This window comes from Acomys russatus, chromosome 7 (genome assembly GCF_903995435.1).
Source record: "Acomys russatus chromosome 7, mAcoRus1.1, whole genome shotgun sequence".
In the NCBI taxonomy this organism is placed as follows: Eukaryota; Metazoa; Chordata; class Mammalia; order Rodentia; family Muridae; genus Acomys; species Acomys russatus.
Window position 1 is genome coordinate 56,692,110 of NC_067143.1, and position 21,551 is coordinate 56,713,660.

At 48.0% G+C, this 21,551-nt stretch overlaps 3 protein-coding genes and 1 pseudogene across 5 annotated transcripts in view; 2 read left to right on the forward strand and 2 right to left on the reverse strand.

Annotated features, from left to right (window-relative positions):
* Window positions 1–381: 381 nt before the first annotated feature.
* Window positions 382–4,813, reverse strand: Arfip2 (ADP ribosylation factor interacting protein 2). Of its 2 annotated transcripts, XM_051149147.1 has the most exons (8): window positions 4,646–4,813; window positions 3,743–3,843; window positions 3,411–3,507; window positions 2,636–2,754; window positions 2,242–2,463; window positions 1,516–1,673; window positions 1,195–1,369; window positions 382–734 (listed from the first exon to the last, which is right to left on the reverse strand). In XM_051149147.1, exons 2-8 carry the CDS (start codon window positions 3,839–3,841, stop codon window positions 579–581), a joined length of 1,026 nt encoding a protein of 341 aa, XP_051005104.1. In that variant the 5' UTR covers window positions 3,842–3,843; window positions 4,646–4,813; the 3' UTR covers window positions 382–578. The 2 variants fall into 2 exon arrangements, with proteins under 2 accessions (XP_051005104.1, XP_051005105.1); XM_051149148.1 differs by lacking the exon at window positions 3,743–3,843 and having other exon boundaries at window positions 4,646–4,804.
* Window positions 4,814–5,080: 267 nt separating this feature from the next.
* Timm10b (translocase of inner mitochondrial membrane 10B) lies at window positions 5,081–7,881 on the forward strand. 2 transcript variants are annotated; one of them, XM_051149603.1, is made up of 3 exons: window positions 5,081–5,224; window positions 5,400–5,600; window positions 7,780–7,881. In XM_051149603.1, exons 1-2 carry the CDS (start codon window positions 5,159–5,161, stop codon window positions 5,574–5,576), a joined length of 243 nt encoding a protein of 80 aa, XP_051005560.1. In that variant the 5' UTR covers window positions 5,081–5,158; the 3' UTR covers window positions 5,577–5,600; window positions 7,780–7,881. The 2 variants fall into 2 exon arrangements, with proteins under 2 accessions (XP_051005560.1, XP_051005559.1); XM_051149602.1 differs by lacking the exon at window positions 7,780–7,881 and having other exon boundaries at window positions 5,400–5,633.
* Window positions 7,882–10,583: 2,702 nt separating this feature from the next.
* On the reverse strand, window positions 10,584–10,978 carry LOC127192008 (ubiquitin-conjugating enzyme E2 C-like; annotated as a pseudogene).
* A 4,410-nt stretch (window positions 10,979–15,388) lies between these two features.
* The window catches only part of Dnhd1 (dynein heavy chain domain 1), a 63,719-nt gene continuing 57,556 nt past the window's right edge, over window positions 15,389–21,551 (forward strand). The window contains 3 exon segments of the mRNA XM_051149149.1: window positions 15,389–15,565; window positions 15,758–16,577; window positions 19,658–19,819. Of these exon segments, the coding sequence (XP_051005106.1) occupies window positions 15,502–15,565; window positions 15,758–16,577; window positions 19,658–19,819 (1,046 nt within the window). The 5' untranslated portion in view covers window positions 15,389–15,501.

The following is a 21,551-nucleotide window of genomic DNA, read 5'->3' on the forward strand; positions in this document are numbered from 1 at the left end:
GTCTTCTGGGGGCTCTAAGCACAATTCAACTGGGCGGGTGGACGAGGGAAAGGCCCATTCAGATGCAGGACCATAAATGGGGCTCCCCATTATCCCCAGCCCTTTGGTCCCAGTTCCCTTCTCTGCAACGGACACACATCGAAGAGGGACAAAGGGTATCGGAGGCAACACATTGGCCCAGGGGAGCCCAAGAAGAGCTGCCATTGGCTGACAGAGCCTTTTGAGGTCCTGTCTTTGGTCAGGGGCACATCCCAAGAGCTGGGGATATGCCTGAGGAGTGATGCCATTGGCCAGGGAGTGTTTTGTCATAGCCTTTGGCTGTGGAGTGAAAGAAAACGATCTGGGAATGAAGCCCAGTGGCCAGGAAAAAAAAAGGACAGGGCAGCAGCTTCTGGGCCTATAGGCCCTCTTCAGACCACAGCAGTATGGGCAAAACTGGTGTTAAGAGCCCAGCCAGGAAAGGGGGGCCCAAGCCAGCAAGTAGGTGGCAAAGGACATCCCATGTCCATTCTCCTCCACCCTGGGGTTGCCCCACCCAGTGTCCTTCTTGATAGCCAAAGTGGGCTGGGAGCCTCCTCTCACTGCTCCTCTAACCAGGACGGCTTCTCGGCTCCTGGAGGCCGCAGCTTGATGTTGAACTGCTGCAGGGTCTGTTCCAGTTGTTTCTGGTTCCCAGCAAAGTAGGCGGACACCGCGTTGTGGAAGAGCAGCAGCTGTTTGTGCATCACCTTGATCTGGGGGCCCAGCAGGGTCAGCTAAGGCTGGACTCAAGCACCCTTCTTGAGGGGCTGTGAGCCTAACCCCAGGCATATACCAGAGCAGATGGATTCTGCTCTGGCAGTGCTGTGGGGGTGAGGAGTTTCCAAGAAGTGAAAAGAGAAGGGGCAATAAGAAGAAAGAAACCTGACTTGACCTGCTGGGTTCCAGCACCCCAGCCCAGGGGGGGCAGGTTTTTTTTTTTTTTCTCAGTTATGCTCCTGGGACTAGTAACCAGATTCTCGACCAAAAAAAAAAAAAAAAAAAAAAAAAAGGCTAGTGATGACGAGGGTGACCCGGAAGTGGTCAGATGTCAAGAGGCGAGGGGACCCACTGCCTAGCCAGGCTGTATCTTCCCACCCAGCACTCAGGAGGGTCTGAAGGGAAGGGCACTGTCAAACGGGAAGGTGATTTAGGGCCAAGGGAGGAGGGCAGCACCTTGTTTTCTTCCAGAAACTTGAGCTTGATGGCCACATCTCCCCGCAGCTTCTCATATTTGTCCCGATGCGTCTGGAAAGTGGCCTGGGCACTCTCCAGCCGACCACGCGTACCGGCATCCCGGGGACCTAGGCTTAGCTCCTCTAAGTCTGTCCGGTAGGCATCATATTCCAGCCTGGGAAGGGGGAGGACAAAGGCTGGTCTCCACCTCTTCGTCCACACATATAACTCCTTTCCCGTTCCTGTGCATGCCCCTACATGCTTGACTTTTCACCCACGCCAGCCAACTTCCCAAACCCTGGGCCTTGTCAGTGCCCACACCTGGCAGCCTCATACTGTTTGACAGTCATGAGTGTGTCTTCCATGGTCTTGGTGACCAGTGTGTTGATGCTGGAGACAAAGAAGTTCACAGCCCCTAGCAGCGTCTCCCCATTCTTGCACAGCAGCTTCTGCGTCTCTGCGTTATAGCCAAACTCCTCCTACGGGCAGAAGGGAGGCACAGGCCTTGAGCGACAGCCCTTACCTGACCGGAGCTGTACAGCCACTCATCTCCCTCCATCCCAAAGAAGAACCAGCCATCAAAACTAAAACCACCAGGCTGCCTCTAGCAAGGCTTTCTTTCTCAGCCAGTTAGTAGGGTCGCCCCTGGGGATGCCTGAGGTAGGATGTGGGGATAGGAGTTCTTAGGTGAGTTGACAAGACAGGAACAGGGAAAGCTAGTGCAGCAGGCAGGGAGGGGCTCTGATTAGGCCAAGCACCGAAGGCATTCTTGATGACACGGAGAGAGGTTACTTGTGAGGCGCTGGTGAACCCCCCACCCCCTCAACCCCTCCAACTTTTGGACCTCTGTACAAACCCTTAGGCTGCCTCCATAGGTGAGTGATGCTGGGGGGGGCAGGACTGGGCACACCCCAGAGGGGTTCTCCCTGGGGGCTGCAGGAGGGAGGGAGGGAGGGAGGCAGGCTGAGGAATGCCTGTCTGGAAGGGCCAGGGCCCAGTACCACCACCCCCACCACCCCGCCCCCCTCTTTGTTTTGGCTGAGGCACCTGAAGCTCTGGAGACTTCTGGCTGAGGTCAGCAAAGGCATCACCTAGTGCATGCTGGGTCTGCAACAGGCTGTAGAGGTGGGCTGTCAGTGCCCGGCCCAGCTGCAGGACACTTTCATACTTGCGCTTCGTCTCACGGAGCAACTCAATCTGCAGCTCTAGCTCCAGGTCCACAGTCCGGGAGCCTCGGCCAAACCTCTCTGATAACAGCTGCTTTGTGCACTGATTGGGAAGGGTTGGGGGAGGGGTGTCAGAAATCTAAACACCCCAACCCCAATGAGTAAATGCTCCAGCACCCCCATTCTCTTAGTCATAGCACAGACTACATACTAAGACCTTGGGGAAGGGAAAGGTCCCCATGGAGAGTTTCTGAGGAGAGGCACTTGAGTCTTACCTTATATGTGTTGATGCCCCATTTCTTTACGATATCAAACTTTTCTCCAGCGATGCCCCGGGCAACCTCATCACCAGGGCCAGGAGGTGAGGTGCTGTGAGATGGGTGGCGGCCAGACCCTAAAGGACCAAGTTCTCTGACAACTAGTTTCTCTTAAGATACAACCAGACACTTCTGTGGCCCCACTTCCCTCCCAGGTCATGGAATGACCTCTCTGAAGAAGAAAAATCTAGACAGACAACTGCATTCTTCTGGTCACTAGGGCAACAAGGACTCAAGTCAGTGTATGCACCTGGCATTCTTGGGGTAGGGTAGGACTACGGTTGGTGTACCCGGAAGCGAACGTGATGAGTGAGATTGGCAGGGTCAAGGATGGGAGGCGCCAAAAACAGGGAGTTTGGCTGATACTCCCAGGCAGAATTCTAGTCAGCATAAGAGTCTAAAACACAAGTCTGAGTAAGCCTCACAAAGGTCCAGACTTGCGGTAAGCTCCAATGCTCTTGTAACCTACAGGTCTTAACTCGGCTCAGGTGGGGGCGGCAGCAAGGAAAAGACAAATGAGGCTTCCTAGAGACTAAGCGGCACATGGGAAACAGTCGGGCAGCTCTGGGAATGGGCTGGCACTGGACGGCCTGTGGATTCCACACTAGCAGCTCTCCTAATCCATGAATCAAGCTTTCCTATATGTGTCCTATGTGCCTCCAAACTGTCCCAATGGCGCTCCTCCCCGCCTCCCCCCCCCCCTGACTCAAGCCTCTGCCTCTATCATCCATACCTGTAGGGATGAGTCCATCACCAGAGCCCCCATAGCCACCAGACACAATGCTAGTTTCATTGAGGTTGGGTCCTGACACCATCACCTGCTGGAGGTCCTATAGGTCAGAGAAGACGGGGTACTTCAGGAATGTGGGGGCGGGTTGAAACGTTTTGGGGATGGAGATAGTGCGTAGTGAAGTCTGTACAGAACCATAATGAAGATTTGAAAAGGATGAAAGGATCCAGTTAAATGAATATGCTCTCGGGATGTGGTGGGGGCGGGGAGGAGGTGAAGCATTCCTAAGTCAGGTTTGCTAAGTTGAAACAATTAGAAGAATCAGACAGAAGCACCTGTTCCAGCCCATCATCTTCAGGGAGCTGCCCAGCTTCGCCATTTCCGTGGATGGGGATCTCCATTGTGGCTGCCTTCCCCAGGATCCCGTCCGTCATGGCTAGGGGAAGGGACTGGAGTCAAGGTCTCCACCCCAGCACGCTGTGAAGCCCAACACACACAGTTCTGGAAACTGGCCAGAGCGCCGGGACAAGGAGGCCTTCCCTGTGTCCTCAGAGATTGTCCTAGGGCTTGAGGGTCCCTGGGGACCAGTCACCATTTCTTTCCTTGAGTGTGTGTGCATTTCTTCTCTTCTTGAGTATATTAGTTTTACAGATGCATGCATACCTAAGCCTCTGGTGTATTCTCAACCCCCAACCACTCATGCACTCAGTCACTCAACAAACACTTAGTGAGTGCCTACCATGTGTGAGATGCGGAGGCAACGGGATTACAGCAGTGAGGACCAGTAAGAAGGTCTGTGCTCTCTGGGAACTTAAGCCTGAACAGGCATGTTTACCAGGAAGCAAAACCCTTTCCTAGGCTCAGATGCTCACTCGCCACTCAAGCATGCTCTGTGATCCTGGTCTTTCACACCCTGTGGTGTTCCCTCCCCTTTTCCTTCAGGGGGTCTCTCCTTTCTACAGCTCATGCACCTGCCTCCCTCAGACCCTCCCCACCAGGCCTTAGTTGAAGCAGTCGGTGAATGTTCCTGGTGTCGAGCGAAAGCCTCTCTTTCCCAGGACACAAATAAGCCCTTCCAAAGTCAGTTTATGCCTCCCAGATGTGAGAGGTTTTCCCCCAGCCCCCCCATACACCTGGGCATCAGGTGTGTCCTCATCCTCGCCAAGGGCTCAGGGCATCTTGCCTTCAGTACAGGTTCGTGCATTCAACTTCCCTTCGTTCAAGTATGTCCTTCTTACCTGAGCCGGGCCGCTCTTCCCCTTAGGGCGCGAGGCCCGGACGCGCTGGGACCTCGGGTTCCAGTTCCCGTCGCGATTCTAGCAGCAGGTCAGAGAGCTGGCGGAAGTGACGTGCTCTCTGGGCAGAAGAAGCCGGCCACGTCGCAGAGAAAAAGGGCGGAAGTGACGTTTACAGGCATGGGCAGGGCGATCTTGGAGCCACGCCTTCAAGCTCTTGATGAATAGCGAGCGATTACTTCCGGGGCCACTCCGAACTTTCCCCTCCCTCCCACCCCCCAGGTCGGAAGTGGCATGGGCTGCGCGCCTGGAGTGTGATGGAGCAGCAGCAGCAACTGAGAAACGTGAGTAAGAGCTAAGTTGCTCTCAGGGTTAGACGCGCGGTTTGTTTCCCGGGGTATATGCAAGCGCCTCCAGAGGGGGAGGGGGACTGCGTACTCCGGGAAACCTGGGCGGTGTTGAAGTCTTGGTCTTCTTTTCTCACAGTTGCGAGACTTCCTGTTGGTCTACAATCGGATGACAGAACTATGTTTCCAGCGCTGTGTGCCCAGCCTGCACCATCGAGCTCTGGACGCCGAGGAGGTGGAGACTGGGGCGGGGGGGCGGGTTCCAGAGTTGACAATTACGTGACGTGACCTCACCCCCCCACTTCCCCTCGCCCTTCCATGGCCTCACCCCTAGGCTGGGGACCGGGAAGGAAGGAGGAGGGTTTGATAGGACCCCTTTTAGTTTCTACTTGCATCCGTCTTCCTTCCAGGAGGCCTGTCTGCACAGCTGTGCTGGGAAACTCATCCATTCGAACCACCGCCTCATGGCCGCTTATGTGCACCTCATGCCCGCCCTGGTCCAGCGCCGCATCGCTGACTACGAGGCTGCCTCAGCCGTGCCAGGTGTTTCTACAGAACAGCCCAGAGACTCGTCATCAGGCAGCTAGCCATCGCTGGCTCCAGGAGAGCAGGTGCTTGGATGGGATCCTCTATGGATCTTAAGCTTGTCACAGAGATTGAGCCTGAAAGCTGGGTGCTGTTGCTCCTTTTCTTGGAGCCAATAAACCCGGTTTTCACTCTGGTTGATTTTTCTGGGCAGGAACTTTTGTCTTTTTATTGGTGCCATCTTTAATTCTGTCATTTAGTGACTACATGCTGCCCTTAGCCCTAGCAGTGGAGAAACTGCCTTCTGTATGTAGAATTGTCAAAACTCAGCATTACCAGACCCCCAGCAAAAGCAGGGATTATGGGTATGGGTTTAAGGTTGGTAATAACAACGGGAAGTTGGTTCCAAAAGGAGAGCTCTCAGTGGCTGTACTTGAGTCTAACTCAAATGCCTGAAGAACCATTGGCTCATAACTTTGGGTTTTGTTTCGTTTTATGAGCTGTCATACAAAAAGGGAATTTTTTTTTTTTTTTTTTTTTTTTTTTTTTTTTTGGTTTTTTGAGACAGGGTTTCTCTGTGTAGCCTTGGCCATCCTGGACTCACTTTGTAGACCAGGCTGGCCTTGAACTCACAGCGATCCGCCTGCCTCTGCCTCCCGAGTGCTGGGATTAAAGGCGTGCGCCACCAGGCCCGGCCCAAAAGGGAATTTTTACGTGGGTCTAGGGGAAGAAGGCAGTATCAAACCACAAAAGGAGGAAGAGAACAGCACCACCATGCACCATAGGCTTTAGCCACTCATTCCTAGGAGCTCAGTGACAACAGAACAAAGACAAGCCTCTAAGAATTCAGCGATGTCGACTAAAATTTCAACCATTTCCCCAGTTTGCTATATTAGTATTTCCTGCCTTTGTGAAGTTAGCAATAAAGACTTTAAACAAACAAACAAAAAAGGTCTTTCTTCTTGTCTTCAGGTCAGTCAGGAAGAGTGTGCTAGTCAAACCTCAAGTAGAGGAACCTGAGGAAGAGGCAGATGGTGTTAGAGGGGGAGGGTTAAGTGTAATCTGTGTGACCTCCTAATGCTTTCCTTAGAATGCTTGTCCAGAGTCTCCCAACCCTAGCCCTCTGCCCTCCACCTTGCACCAGTCTCACTATAATTACACTGATGCCAGCTTCTCTATTCTGGTTTCATTACTGCCCCGCCCCCACCCCCTCCACCCCAGCAGGGGATACAGATGTATTCATGAGGATTCCTTTTTTCCTGGTGCTGCCATTTACATGGCTTCGTTCCTAGTGTAGGGATAGGGAAGGACGGACTTGGCATGCACCACCATGTGGGGGCTTCGAGGACAATGACAACACGCAGGGCAGCCAACAGCACGGGAGCTGCAGTCATTATCATTTTGCAGGGGACTGAACTCAAGGCCTGTGTGCCAGGCAGGAACCCTAACAACTAAGCCACCTATTTCTTTTTTACTGCTTCTCTTGATCTCATCCCATCCCATCCCCTTGAATTTTGCAATGGGTGGCCAACTTTTCATTTTTCGCAGAGGAATTAAATTCACAGTCAAAACCAACCATTCACAAAGCAGATTTTTCTCTCCACCTGCAGGTCAGAAATACACATATTATTCTTTTTATTTTTGAGGTGGGGGTCTCACATACCCAAGACTGACCTGGAAATCATACCTAAAGATGACCATGAACTCCTGGACCTCCTGCCTCTATCTCCCACGTATTGGCCAGCCAAACATTTGTAAATATTAGTGGCCTCCATTTTAACATGTAGATCTTGCACCAAGCTTTGTTATGCATGCCTGTAACCCTGGCACTTAGCAGTGGAGGATTGTGAGTTTGAAGGTGTGGGCTGGATCAAAACCCTATCAATAAAATGCAGCTGGGACATTAAACCCGCATTCTTTGAATTGCAGCAGGTTGCTTCTCAAAACTCATGTCTGTTGAATATTTTCTGTAAATTTATGATACTTATTCGCTTTAATTGTAAAACTAGGAGGTATTATTTCCTTTAAACATGTCAAGAAGCAAGAATCCAGAGTGTAGGAGAACTTTCTCTTACACATAGTTCTTGAAAAATAGATTCTAGTGTGTTGCTGCCTTTTTTTTTTTTTTTTTCCTTTTTTCCTTCTCCTTTTATGCATTTTTGCTGTGGGGCCCATTGGCCTTCAACTTGTAATCCTCCTGACTCAGCTTCCCAGGTATTGAGATTACAGACATGAGTTGTAACTGGTTGCTATGTAATTCTTTAGGAAGACAAAAATTTGCTGACCAGGAGCTTCCCTGTAGAGTGACCTCGTGTCTACATGATAAAATTCACTCCTTGACAAGTAAGTAAAGCAACTTGGGAACTTAATGACCAGAATGTTGTTGCTGTTCCGAGCTCCACAGCAGGGTGTGTGTGATGAGTCCTTTCAATAAACATGTTCTGTGAATTGTCTGTTTTCTTTCTTCCCACGTAACTAGTAATTCCTGGGAAAAGACTAGAAGCCCACTCTCTGAACTACCCGAACTTTTTTTTCCTCTATTTTGTTTCGTTTCTGAGATGGTCTCACAATGCAGTTAGTCTCACATCTGGACTTTACTTCTAAGAGTTGGGATCACACCTGTGCCCACCACTCAGTTCACAGAGCTCCTGCACAGCATCGTCCGCACCTTCATCTGCCTTCATTAAAAACAAATGTGCCTCAATCTGGCCCGTCTGTCCTTTCCTATTTTCAGTCTCTTCTCCGGTTTTCTTTTCTTCAACACTTAGGAGAAAATCTGTTTCTACTGCCCCACTTTCTATAGTTGCTGGTGGTTTTCAGGTCTTGCAGTAAGGTAATAGTCATTGGAATAGTGAGAGCAAGGCAGTGTTCTCAAGTACAGCACAGTTTTATGGGGGTTTTATTTGTTTTGGTTTGGATTTTTTGAGGGGAAAAGGTTTCAGGTGGTCAAATTCAGGGTTTTGTACATGCTAAGGGCTCTACCACTGACCCCTGGCCAGGAGTAAATTTTGACATAGTGTTATCACATACAACCATCGGAGGGCACTGTAGAGTAATGTTAATGCAGAACATGGCTGTTCTGGCAAGACCTTCAAGGTCTTTGTGGTCTGGCTGGCAAAAGATCATATCGAAAGATCTTCTAGGTCTGTGTGATCTGGCTGGAATACAAACATGCCTTTAATGCAGGAGACAGACGGAAACATCTGAGTTCAAGGCCAGCCTGGTATAGAGCAAGTATCAGGTAAAGAAAAGCTTAGATCCAGGCGTGGTGGAACATGGCATTAAGCACCCATCTTTGAAAGTGATGTCTAATTGAGTGGCTGAAAAGGTGATGAATCGGAGATTTGACAGAATAGGGTATGCCCAACTCTCACGAGAAGAGAGAGGAAAGGGAAGCTATCTAAGATGCAGTTTTACAGAGTGGGGAGGCAGTTTTACTGCGACAGTAACAGAAAGATGGGTTGCAGAGAAAGAATTCAGGTGGAGACTGAACAAACCAGAAAATGAGAAGAAGCCAGAAGGTTACAGCAGATTGCTGAGTTAGTTTGAGGCCAAGCAGAGCGATTCTGGACCACGAGAGAAGCCAGTTGAAATAAGGCGCCTGGGAGAAGAGTTCAAGCCAGAACAGCTGAGTTGAACCAGCCAGAGCTCAGGAAAAGCAAGTAAGGGTGAGCTTATTAAGCAGTAAGTCTCAGAGGCTGAAAACATTCTAGGCCTAGGTTAGATTGTACGGAGGCTAGAAGCTTCCACAATTAGGCCTAGGTTAACAGAAGGAGGCAGTAAGCCTCCCAGACAACAATTAAGCAAGGAGAATTAAAAACTTTTATAGGGCAAAGGTGGTTGTCCTAGCAGTGTGACTTCAGAACTTTACTGCCTGTTCCTTGGCTCAATCTATTTGCTTGAAAGCTGTTCATGCAGCCGTCTCAATGTTTTACTATTCTCCTGTACTTTTTCTTTTTTCATTTCTTTTCCTCTAAATAGTCTTGCACTTCCTGTCAACCACTTAATGCTTTGGTGTTTACAGATAGTCCATTCAGTAATTAAGACCACTTAATTCCTTGACCCATCCATTTAATTGTATCTTGGCTACTGTTATCATTCTAAACCATTCAGTCTTCAGAGTACTATTACTAAAACAACAGAATACTATTTATTTATTTTGGTTTTTTTCAGGATAGGGTTTCTCTGTAGCCTTGGGTGTCCTGGAACTCACTCTGTAGACAAGGCTGGCCTCGAACTCAGATCCACCTGCCTGTGCCTCCTGAATGCTAGGATTAAAGGCGTGCACTGCCTGGCTATTTATTTAATTTTATCCACTGAGCATATTCCTTCTGCTTGGTTTAGTAAGCCATAGTCCTTCCTATCATTTGATTTTACTGTAGCTTTCCCATTGTTTCTTTTCTCACTAGCACTTGCTTTTAGATTCCTAGGCAGTTTAAACCCCAATGATTTTCCTGCTACAGCTGAATCTTTTTTGTGCCCCGCCCCCTTATGAAACGTTTGTGTTTGCATTTGAACAACTAAATGCCACTCAGAGGGATCACTATAGAGCAAATGTATGCCACATAGAGCTCATGGCATCTCGGCTCTCACAAGCTCATTGATTAGTATGTGTGTGTCTTTGAGCAGGTATCACTCTGCAGCCCTGGCTGGCCTGGAATTTCAGAGATCCTTCTGCCTCTTGTCTCAAGTGCTGAGATTAAAAGCACATACTACCACACCCAGTGATTTTCTGTTCTTTACAGCTCCCCTAAGTAACTGTTCTAAGTCAGTATTTGTAACCATCTTAGCCTCTTACTGATTTCTTTCTGTAGGCTGTACTGTTCTCTAGTGTCCTGCTGCTGACCAACCCGTCTGTCGTTCCCTTTCCCTTTACTATGATCTTCCAGTGGGACTATTACAATGCTCCTTTTCCCTATGCCTACGTTTTTTTAAAACACAAAAACAGTCTGCACATATTTCTTTAATATACATTGTAAGGATTCACGCAGACTTAATTTTTTTTAAAAAGCAGTTTAGAAATCAAGGAAAGGGAAGACCACCTAAGAACAAAAATGACACAAAGTGCATCAGAGATCTAGACTGGAGACCTGCTTTGAATAGGTTTCTTGCAGGTATTTTGTAAGTGCTGTGTGTGAGTTTTTTCCAGAGCTCAGTTGCATGCATGTTCAGGGGACTATCGATGTTGGTTTCTTCTAGCAGGCTCTGGACGGAGAGCAAGATGGTCCTGCATCATAACTGTGCAGACCACTTGCCCCTGGGTGTCCATGTTGAGGTGGTAGCGGGGTGTAAGGACCCGTCCCTGTCGGTGCATGGTAAGGGTAGCCGCCACCGGGGAGAATTTATACCTCAGGTCTTCATATACTGTGCCGCTTCCTCCATGGATAGTCCCTACCCTTTTAAACAGGTTGTCTGATTCAGGGAAGGTAGAAGTTCCTTTGTCACTAGACATCATGAAGATCATCAGCTCCTGGAGCCTCTTCCCTACAAGGCCCCGGGGAGGAGGGGGATCCGGGGGGGGGGGGCTCCCCTGCTGACAGCAGCTGGGTCACAGTTTTGCAAGGCCATCCCTGGGGTGCTGGCGCTCAGCCAGGAGTGTGGAGACCCCCTCCCCCTCATACCGACTTTTGTGCCCCATTTAACCTATCTACTCATTAGCCAAGAAATAACGTGCTTAAATCATTCTTATGATAAAAACAGGATTTTTTTTTTTTTTCCTGTGGTGAGGATTGAACCCAGGGCTTTGCATATGCTATGCAAGTGCTCTACCCAAAACCTAGAGCTCTAGTCATGATTTACAGGGCCTTGGATAACCAGTCCTGCCTACCTCCAGCTTTATCTTAACAAAAACTGAGATATTATCGACCTTTTTGTTGAGTTGATTTGAACTCCTTTTTATCAGCAGCTTAATTGAACTTCTGTCAGTTCCTGATACAGGTGACAGAAGCTGTCTCCTAACAGCCTTTTGTCATGAGTCCAGATCCCTTTTGATTAGTTGGAACCCAGCTCAGTTAATGATAGCAAAGAGGCAAAAACCACAGCTTACCAACTTTTTATTTCTTTTAAGTAAAAAACCTATTCCAAAGCTGATGTGGTAGCTTCACAGTCATCTCAGATATAAGCTGCTTTGCCGTTTTCTGGCGGTTTGTCTGGGGTGTCCCCTCATCCTTGTAACCTAAGGTAGGGCTTTCTTCATCACACACACCTTTCAAGGAACAGAATGGAGCAGTTTGTTGATGAGGGCTATGACTTCCTCCCTCTGGGAATCAAGCTCTGGTCCTTTGTAAAAGCAGCAAGCCCTCTTCACCACTGAGCCACTTCTTCAGCCTCCTAAGGAAGTGGTTAAATTTTTAAAATTACATTTTGCCAGGCAGTGGTGACGCACACCTTTAACCCCAGCACTTGGGAGGCAGAGGCAGGCAGATCACTGTGAGTTCAAGGCCAGCCTGGTCTACAAAGTGAGTCTAGGACAGCTAAGGCTACACAGAGAAACCCTGTCTCAAAAAGCAAAAGCCAGGAGGTGAGTTCAAAGTCAGCCTGGTCTATAGACTGAGTTCAAGGACAGACAGGGCTGTTACTCAGAGAAACCCTGTCTCAGAAAAAAACAAAAACAAAAACAAAAAAGCAGGTGGTAAAGTTATTTGAAAATAATGAATAAAACAAAATGGTGATGGGTGGCTGAAAGCTAAAGTTCAAAATAGTCCTATGCAGAAAAGGGAATTAACTAACAATACAAACATAGTTAAGATTTTAAGTAGTGTTAAGGGCTCGTCAGCAGCTACTGAACAGAGTGCCCACTTATTTTTGCCTACCTGGAAAACTTGTGTTAGGGCCTAAACTTCTTAACCTTCTGTAACTTGAAGATTCCTCACAGGAAGAGTTGGTTACCTATGCCTTTATCCCTTCCCTCACTGAACCCTATTATGTCTTATTCATGTTAATTATACCAAGTATCTATTTTCTATGCAACTAAATGGTTTATCATTTAATCTCAAAATTGCCCTAAGAAGTAGACATTTTTTTTTCATTAAAAAAAAAGGAAGAGAAATTATAAAAAATCAAGATTTCAGGGCTGAAGAGATGGCTCAGTGGTTAAGAGCACTGATGCTTTTCCAAAGGACTGGGGTTTAATTCCCAGCAACCACACAGCAGCTCACAACTGTCTGCAACTCCAAGATCTGACACCCTCACACAGACACATACAGACGAAACACCAATGCACATAAAATAAAAATAAATAAATTTTTTTAAAAATCAAGAATTTAATTTAGTCTGATCTCAGAACCAATCCTACTAATTAATATTGTTACATTTATGCATTTTCCCATAAATACTTAGCAATCATCTACTTATGGTATTTAGCACTAAGGACTGGGGATAGAGTAAGAGACAGTAAGAACAATTAGAATCTCTGCCACTGTTTGTCGGCACTTCTGCTCATATACAAAGGTATCTGGGGACCCAGGAGTCCAGGGATCACACAGCTCTGAGATGGGACAGTGTCCCAATGAAAGGGAATCCTGACACAGGGGGTCCAGGAACCACACAGCTCTAGAGATGTTGCAGCCCTAGGGAGGATATCCTTGGCTGTGCTGGAGTGCTACAGTGTAACAGCTCCACTTAGCACTCTCCTCTTCAGTGTTGCAGCTCCCAGGAGAGGGTATCCCCAGCTGAACTGAGAAGCCCCGGAGCCTCAGCCTCTCTCCACTTCTTTGCTGCTTAGCTTCTTCCAATGAGAGACACACCATGCAGCAAATCTCATAAAAGAGATTGATTGGGAGGGACCAATTCAGGGGGAGCTCCCCTGGGAGAAGACAGTAGAGAACTAAACAGTAGGCAGGCCTTATATAGGATTTCTTGGGCGGGGCGGTATCCAGGGTTTGGGGGAGCTCAGAGATTGGTGAATTTTCCTGTTCAGGATTGGTTGGATTTTCTTATAGTGGGGTTGGGGTGAGGTTGGTGGTGGTGATGTGTGCGTGTGTGGGCACATGCCCAGTCTCCTGCTTTGGGGCTGGAAATGACAGTTACAGAATTGGAAAGTGACCACCATTATGGAAGTCTGGGGTGTGGGGCCTGGCTGCTGGAGCTCCTTAGGTGGAGGCCTGAAGACTTCCCTGCCTTGAGGGTTTACAAAGGGAGTCGGCTGCAGGGAAGGCTTTTCCTGCAGCTGCAGTCTGTGTGAATACCCAACACTGTGGAGCTTATAGTTTTAGTTAGGCTAAACAGATAATAAGCATATGAGATAACAAAGTATGAAAAAATAATCTGGGGTAAAGAAGATAAAGAAATGGAAGAGTGCTGACTTCTGGGAAGTTAACTCACTCTAAAGGGGGTAGCTCATCAGAAACTTAGGAGCCCCATGGAGAAAAGTGTTCACTCCTGTATCCTATACTTACACTAGTGAGATGAGTCAACAAGGCCACGCCTCCTAATCCTTCCCAAACAGCTCCAAGAAGGGACCAGCCCTTCAGATATCTGAGCCTTTGGGGTCATTCTTATTCAAGCCACCACAGCCACTGAATGTGCTTGCTTTACTTTTACCTATGTCGGGACAAGTGAAGAATGACACATGCATCTGCCAGTCTGTGCCCTTAATAAAGAGGTGTGCTTCCTTCTCCCCGCCCCCCTACCCCCTGCATTCATCTCAGGAGCTGGAATGGGCCTGGGCGGTTAGCTCTCTTGGACCCTGATTGGACCCTGAAGGCAACAACTGTTTCCTTAGCCGTAGGGAGGGCAGAACACTCTGGTTATAGCCCAGTGAATACTTACGCTTGTATGTGTGTCATTGTGAGAGCAAACACTAAAGCTTCTAGCTGGACAGGTACACAAGCATAAGCCTTTTGCTCAGGAGGCTGAAGCAGGGTAGTCATGAGTTCAAGGCCAGCTTCCCTCTGGAGACCGAACCCAGGGTTTTGAGCATATGAAGCAAGCACTATGCCTCCCACTCACGGATATCTCAGACTTAAAACTTGAAATATATGAAATCAGGTTCCCAACTACGCCCCCTCCCCACAAGCCTTTTTTCTTTTCTTTCTTTTTCTTTCCTGTCTTCCCCATCACAGTTCTGGCACATCAAAAGTTCTACTGGCTAGAGTAAAGTCTATAACAGAGAGGTAGGGCAGGGTTTCTGTTTTTTATAATTAAACCATTCCCAGAGTCTCAGACCCAACTAGACATGTAGCTTGTTGAGAGGGATGAAAGTTGTTTTGTTTTGTTTTTTGTCGTACTCGGGTTTTGTTTGTGGGAGTTGAGGTGGGACAAATGGATATGCTGTTGAGGGAGAGGAGGGGAGGGGAGAATCAGTGAGCAGAAAAGTAAGTAGCCTGCGGATTACACCCTTGATGTTCTTGGTGGGCCAAATCAATCTGTCTGTCATTCTCCCGCCTAGCCAGATTCTCTTTGGGCTTTTCGGTTGTCAGGTTAGAGGTAGCCTGTTGCTGTAGCCTGGGGTCCATCCCCAGGCCCCGCCCACATGCACGCTGAACTCTCCTTCGGACTCCAAGCTGAGGCTCGGGCCTCCAGGATTTTGTAACGGTTCTAACAGCTGGTGGTGCAGTGATCTGGATCCAGATCTGCTTCCCTTGGTCTCCTTGCGCCTCGGGAGGCCCCGCCCACTGGCGTTCCTGGAGCCGCCGCCTTCTGCGGCTTCTTTCCTCTAGGGGGCCTTGGGAACCCGCACCCCCACCCAGCAGTCGGCTTTCCACTCAGATCTTCTCAGCCTGTGGTGAAGACTTCGGGTGACTGGATCGTTCCTGCTTCTGAGTGACGATTTGTGTGTGTGTGTGTGTGTGTGTGTGTGTGTGTGTGTGTGTGTGTGTGTGTGTGTGTGCGTGTGCGTGTGTGTGTGTCGTTTTAAGGCGGTTGTCAACCTCCACAGAAGCTTCCCTGCTGTGAACAGAGTTTTTGAGGTTTTGCAAGAGTGATGGGTCTCCGTGTTAAGTGACTGGGACGGAGTCTAAGCTCAGTCACTACAGCGAATGCTCCGCAATGAAACCTCATCCTCAGACCAAGCCCCCTTCCCTTCCCACGCCTTCTACATGTAGCATGCCAGGTGAGACAGGGCTGGAGGGTGGAAAGGACGGCTTCCTTCTTGGACCTGTGACAGTCCTTGACAGTGAGGGGCTCGTGAAAGGCCCTCTACTGGTCTGCCTGTGCCCTGCAGCTCTGTCCTAACCCTCTTGGCACAATCCAGAGCCTGAACCCTACTCCCTTTCTCCCCCTCCAACCCTGCTGGGTCACACAGGTGAGACGCAGCAGCCAAAAGCCTGGAACTGGCATTTGGACCCCGAGCTGTGGGCAAGATCAGTTCGACAACAGTTGAATACCTGCCTCCGCTTTCTTGTGGAAGAGAGGAAGGTCTCTTCGTCTCCTGATAAGGCATCATCTGATACCCTTGAGTTTGGGCTCACTGGATGTAGCTGCAGCAGCCAAGGACACTCCTGGGACTGTCAGAAGCAACAGGAGCTCCTGAAGGCGGTGGTTAAATCAGAGCAACGGGCATCGCTGGAGCTGCTGCTCTCTGAGCTTCGGTCTCTGTTGTCAGCTGTGCTGCGGGATGGCAGCTGTGAAGCTTGGCGCTATCTGCACGCAGTACTGGGCTTGTTGCCTCCATACCGTGAGATGCTAGCTGGTCAACTCGATTTGCTCCCCTTCCTGGAGCAGCTGTACTGCTGGGCACCCAAGGTCCAGTCCCAACTCCACTTAGACCTGCTAGATGCTATAGACAAGGCTTTTCCCCCAGACAGCTCTTTGTTACAGAGTTCCTCCCATGTTGACTGCCGTCCCCGGAGGAAGAGTTCTCACCGAGGGCCCCCATGCTCAGTATGCCCTTTTGTGAAGGCCCGCTGGGGTGGGCAACAAAAAAAGGAATTGGCCACGTGGCTACAACCACTGACACTGCCTGAGCTACAGCGCTGCCTGGGCATTGTTGGTGCTGAGGTGGCCCTAGAAGAGACCCAGTGGCTGGATAGTCTCAGTCTCTTGCCCTTGGCACTGGCAACAGACATCCCTGTAGAGTATGAAAGCAGAGATACTGATCACGAAGGGGAGCCTGCTGGGAGAAAGTGAGTGGCACTGTCTGGGGCTTTGAGTAGAAGGGATAAGTTGGTTTTAGGTGCCTGCAGGGCCAGTGGCTCCTTAAACCCTCTCCTAATGGCCGTTCAGGGTTAGCCCAACTCTAAACTGAGCTGAACTAGGCTGCACCTTTCTTTTCACTTGCAAAACAAAGCTAGCGCCGCCTCAGTGCTGACCTGTAGGGAAATACTGAAATCAAGAGTCAGCCAGTAGGAAGCCAAGACTTGACCTGGCAGTTTCCATTTTTCTCAGATGGTGCTAGACACTTCTTTGAAGTTCATTTTCTTGGTCATTTTATATTTGCTGAACCATACTTTGGGGCCTATCTTGTGCTGGTCCTGGGTGCTATATGGGGTCTTTGGTTGCTCCTAGGGAGTGCTTGTCTGAGTGGTCTTCCCGCACGGGTCCATGAGAAGTATTCCAGGGCAAAGGCAGAGCCCTGGCTCTTTGAGTCCTTGTCCTGCTCTGACAGTATGGCTGGCCCCTTTAGTAATGATCCATTCCTTCCAGTCTGCCAGCCTGGCTTCTAAAATCCTAGGATTTGAGAATCCCTGAAAGACCCCTTCTGGGAGTTCTTTGACTTTAGGAACTTCTTCCTAGCTATGGTCTGATTTTCTCAATATTTTGTGGCTTATCTATGATACAGACATTCAGTGTTTAGGGGGGGAAAGGTAGTTTTGCCTTTAATCCAACATAGCTTGCTCAGTTTTTGCTCTTATGTTTATGGTTGGATCAATTTATAACTTTTCGTGAACTCTCAAATCCCTAATGGTGGACAGTGGGCAGATTCCTGGAGCTATAAAGCAAAGTGGCAAATGGCAAGAACGTATTGTCAGTAATCCTAGCAGAGCTTCTCTTTTTCAGCATGGTCCCAAGTATAACTTTCCTCTCTTGGGAGACCTTAACAGAAATGGCCATGGGCTGATATTTCAAGAAGGAATCAAGTTGTCTTATGTGTCTGAACATGCCAGTCAATCTCTGAGGTCTAACTAATTCACTTTTACTTTACTCTTCTTCAGACCCTGATTCATTTAATTATTATTATTAGATATGTGGGAGCCTGGTGGTGGTAGCGCACACCTTTAATCCCAGCACTCGGGAGGCAGAGGCGGGTGGATCTCTGTGAGTTTGAGGCCAGCCTGGTCAACAGAGTGAGTTCTAGGACAGCTAAGGCTACATAAAGAAACCCTGTCTCAAAAAAAGAAGCAAACAAAAACAAACAACAAAAATAGATATGTGGCTGTATCTAGATGCTGGGAATGTAAGAAATGAATCAGACTGACTCACTCTTTCCTTTGAAGCCTTACAGTTTTCTGAGGGAGACATTAGGATAAGTAAGATATAATTAAGAAAGTGTAGGGTTTGGAGAGATGGCTCAGAGGTTAAGAGCACGAGGTTCTTCCAAAGGTCCTGAGTTCAATTCCCGGCAACCACATGGGGGCTCACGACCGTCTGTAGTGAGATCTAGTGCCCTCTTCTGGCTCACATGAAGGCAGAATACTGTATACATAATAAATGAATCTTTTTTTAAAAGGGGGGAAAAAAGAAAGTGTAGGGTTGGAGAGATGGCTCAGAGGTTGAGTACTGTCTGCTCTCCCAAAGGTCCTGAGCAACCACATGGAGGCTCACAACCATCTATAATGAGATCTGATGTCCTCTTCTGGTGGGCAGACATACATACAAGAAAGTATAGCAAGGATGTTAAGGGGTATAAAACAAAAGAATGCTGGCTATTGTCTGTGTACTCTCTTATTGGGATGGGGTTAGGAGAGAGACAGAATACAGCAGGAATAGAGGATTTGGGTAGGTATTAGATTAGTAAAGTGGGTTCAGAGGTGAAAATGTGTCAGTGGGACAGCAGTTAGTAGTATTAAGTGCTGCCAGGGTTGCTGAGAACTATTTCCAGTTTTGTGGTAAGGAAGCCAGATTGTAGTGCATTGGGGATTGAATAGGAGACAAGTGGAAGTGCCTTTTTACTATTCGTCAAGGCTGGTTTAAATGAGAGAAAGATACTAGGACCAAGTCTGAAGTAATTTTGGCATCTGGACAAGACTCTTGTTACAGTACAGGGATATTTACAGCCCTTAAGATACAGTACCTAAGAAGTAAGTACTCCATCTGTATTTGTAGACTAAAGGAACAAACAGGTTATGGTAAGAGAACATTTAGAGAAAAGTAAGGGATCTAGCATTCATGTGAGGAAGTAGCCTTGAAGAAAAGGGCACACTCTCCTTTGGGAGAAGACAGTATGGGAGAAGGCAACTGAAACCAAGGGAGCCAAGAAGCTCAGTTTGTGCAGGCAAAGAAGAAATAATGTGATGAGGCTGGGGTTAGGCGGGGTTGAGCATGTGGGTTAGGGTTAGCAGCTTAGGGGGCTGAGGACAGTAGTTGTTTGTACTATAGATCAAAGCGGAATGAGCCCAGAATAGAGAGTGGGCCCTAGGGATCTGTTCATGAGCCAATAGTTCTGATTTTGTGGTTATGTGACCTCACTACTGAGGAAGTAACATTTTTGGTTTTTGTCATGCTAGGGATCAATCCTGGGTCCTCAGGAATGCTAAGCAACTGCCGTACCACTGAGCCAAAGATTCAGTCCTCTTTGTACTTTTATTTTGAGATAGGGTTTTACCAAGTTGCCTATGCTAGCCTTGAACTTGATAGTCTCTTTTGATCACAGATACAGTAGTTAAGATGACTTGGTCCAATATTGAAGCCTATTGCTGATAAGAATTCCAGGACAGTGGGCTTACAGGGTGATTAGCTGGGACAATAATGCCTTCCTATTATTGTATCAATATAACACTGATTGCATTAATCACAAGCAGTCTAGTAGAATCATTTATCATAAAAAGAGTTTTTCATGTCCAGGCTATAACTGACCAACATGCGTGATGGACTGCATTTGCTCAAATGTGATGTCTTTGATTATAGATCAGACAGTTCTGACAGTGCCGTGTCCCCTAGGCGCTTGATCTAGCTCCTGGTTTCCATGGTCAGTGGTGGCAAGACCCATCTCTAGGCACTCATATCTTTGGTCTGTCTTTTCTCCCTAATTTGTCTTGTCATGAAGGTTTCAGCTTGCCTCTGAAGCTCCTGAGGAAAAGACCTTTGAGAAGAAACATTCTAGGACTTCCTTCTTGAGAAGTCAGGTGAAATCCCTTCTGAAGACAGACCAGTCCCAGAAGAAGATCCATTTCCTTTATCTCAACGTGGCTCCTGATCGGCACTTTAAGTAAGAACCTGGATGCAGACTCCTCCCATTCCTGCCCACGTCACCGTGCAGTTTTTCCTCACCATGCTCATCTTCCTTTTTCTGCTTGTTGTCCATACACCTCTCCATCTCATAGTCTCCGGCCTTCTTCCCTTTTCCACCTCCTCCTCCTCTTCGCTCTCCAGCTCCTCTGTGCCACACTTTGCTTTCACAACCTCTTGTCTGAATTGTGCCTTTCTTACCTTTGCTCTTTATTCTTTTCCGCACGGAGGAAAGCATTTATTTGTAGCCTCAGAAGCACATTTAATGCTGACCTTATCCAACCACAGTGCTAGACTCACAGGTTGAAATCTCGATATTAGAAACCATGCTCTTCCAAAGCATCCTGATTTTAGACTGAGCTAAAATCTTCTCCCTCTGGTCTTCCACCTCTTTGTCTTTGTCTTTCTCTCTCTCTCTTTTTTTTTAATCTCTGAGACTAGAAATGCAAGCCTCTGATTCCATGTCAGTTGCATTCATTCACTTTCTCCCATTGGATCCCTTTTTCTCCCCTTGCGTGGAACTCAGTGACTCACAAATGCTGAGTGATCTACCACTGAGCCCAGCTCTACATTCCTCTTTCCATCCCTCCCTCACCCACGGCCTTCACAGGCTATGCTAGTTGTAGGCACACTTTTTATCTGCTGTATTTGAGTTCCTCCTCCTCCTCCTCCTCCTCCTCCTCCTCCTCTTCTTCTTCTTCTTTTTGGCTTTCCGAGACAGGGTTTCTCTGTGTATCCTTGACTGTCCTGGACTCTCTTTGTAGACCAGGATGGCCTCGAACTCACAGAGATCCGCCTGCCTCTGCCTCCCAAGTGCTGGGATTAAAGGCGTGTGCCACCATGCCCGGCTTTATTTGGGTTCTTATGCTTCTACCTCCTTTCCAGCTCCCCAACACTGAGAGAAAGAGGTTAGAAGGGAAAGGGGACGTGGCCTCTTTTAGACTTAGTTCCTTGGGGAAATTCCAATTTTCATAGTCAGTATATCCAGCAGTCCAGCTAACCAGCAAACCAGCAAGCAGCAAACACAGCAGCAGGATGAACCAGCAGCTCCCTTCTTCTTCCTTGGACTCTTTTTCTCAAAATGCTCTGGCATTTATACCCTGTCAGAGTCTTCAGAATTAAACTATCTGTAGCTGGCAAAGACCACACCCTTCTCTGAGCCTGCATGAGGCAATCATAGTTAACAAGTGTTGGCAAACTAAAAGCAGCCCCATATCCCACATTGGGATTACAACAAAAACATGTTTCTATTACATAACTGAGTTTTTGAGGGCCCAAAACTTCCACTACAGATAGTCACTATTAAGACACCCCCACCTCCACCTCACACACACTTCAAATCTCTGAAATGTCCATGTATCTTAAAAATCGAAGAAGTATCACAATGGAAGGATTTTTAACCTCAGCTTTTCATAAAATAATATTCCAGCTTACATGTGATGGTGTCTTAAATTTTGAGATGTTCTATATCTGAAGATAAGAACTTGGAACAGGCTAACAGGCTTGATGCCTTTTTCTGTCTTTTTATTTATCTTTGGCTTAAATTTCCTAGTTGTTCCATTATTCTATTCTGAATACTACTCTGCTGTCTTTTCCCTCTTTCTACTCCTTCTGCCTACCTTCTTGCCTCCTTTTTCTCTTCCATCCTTCTCTGGTCTTCTCAGGATATGTGCAAAAGTTCTTTGGTTCTCACTGCCCAGAAGTGGCTTTTG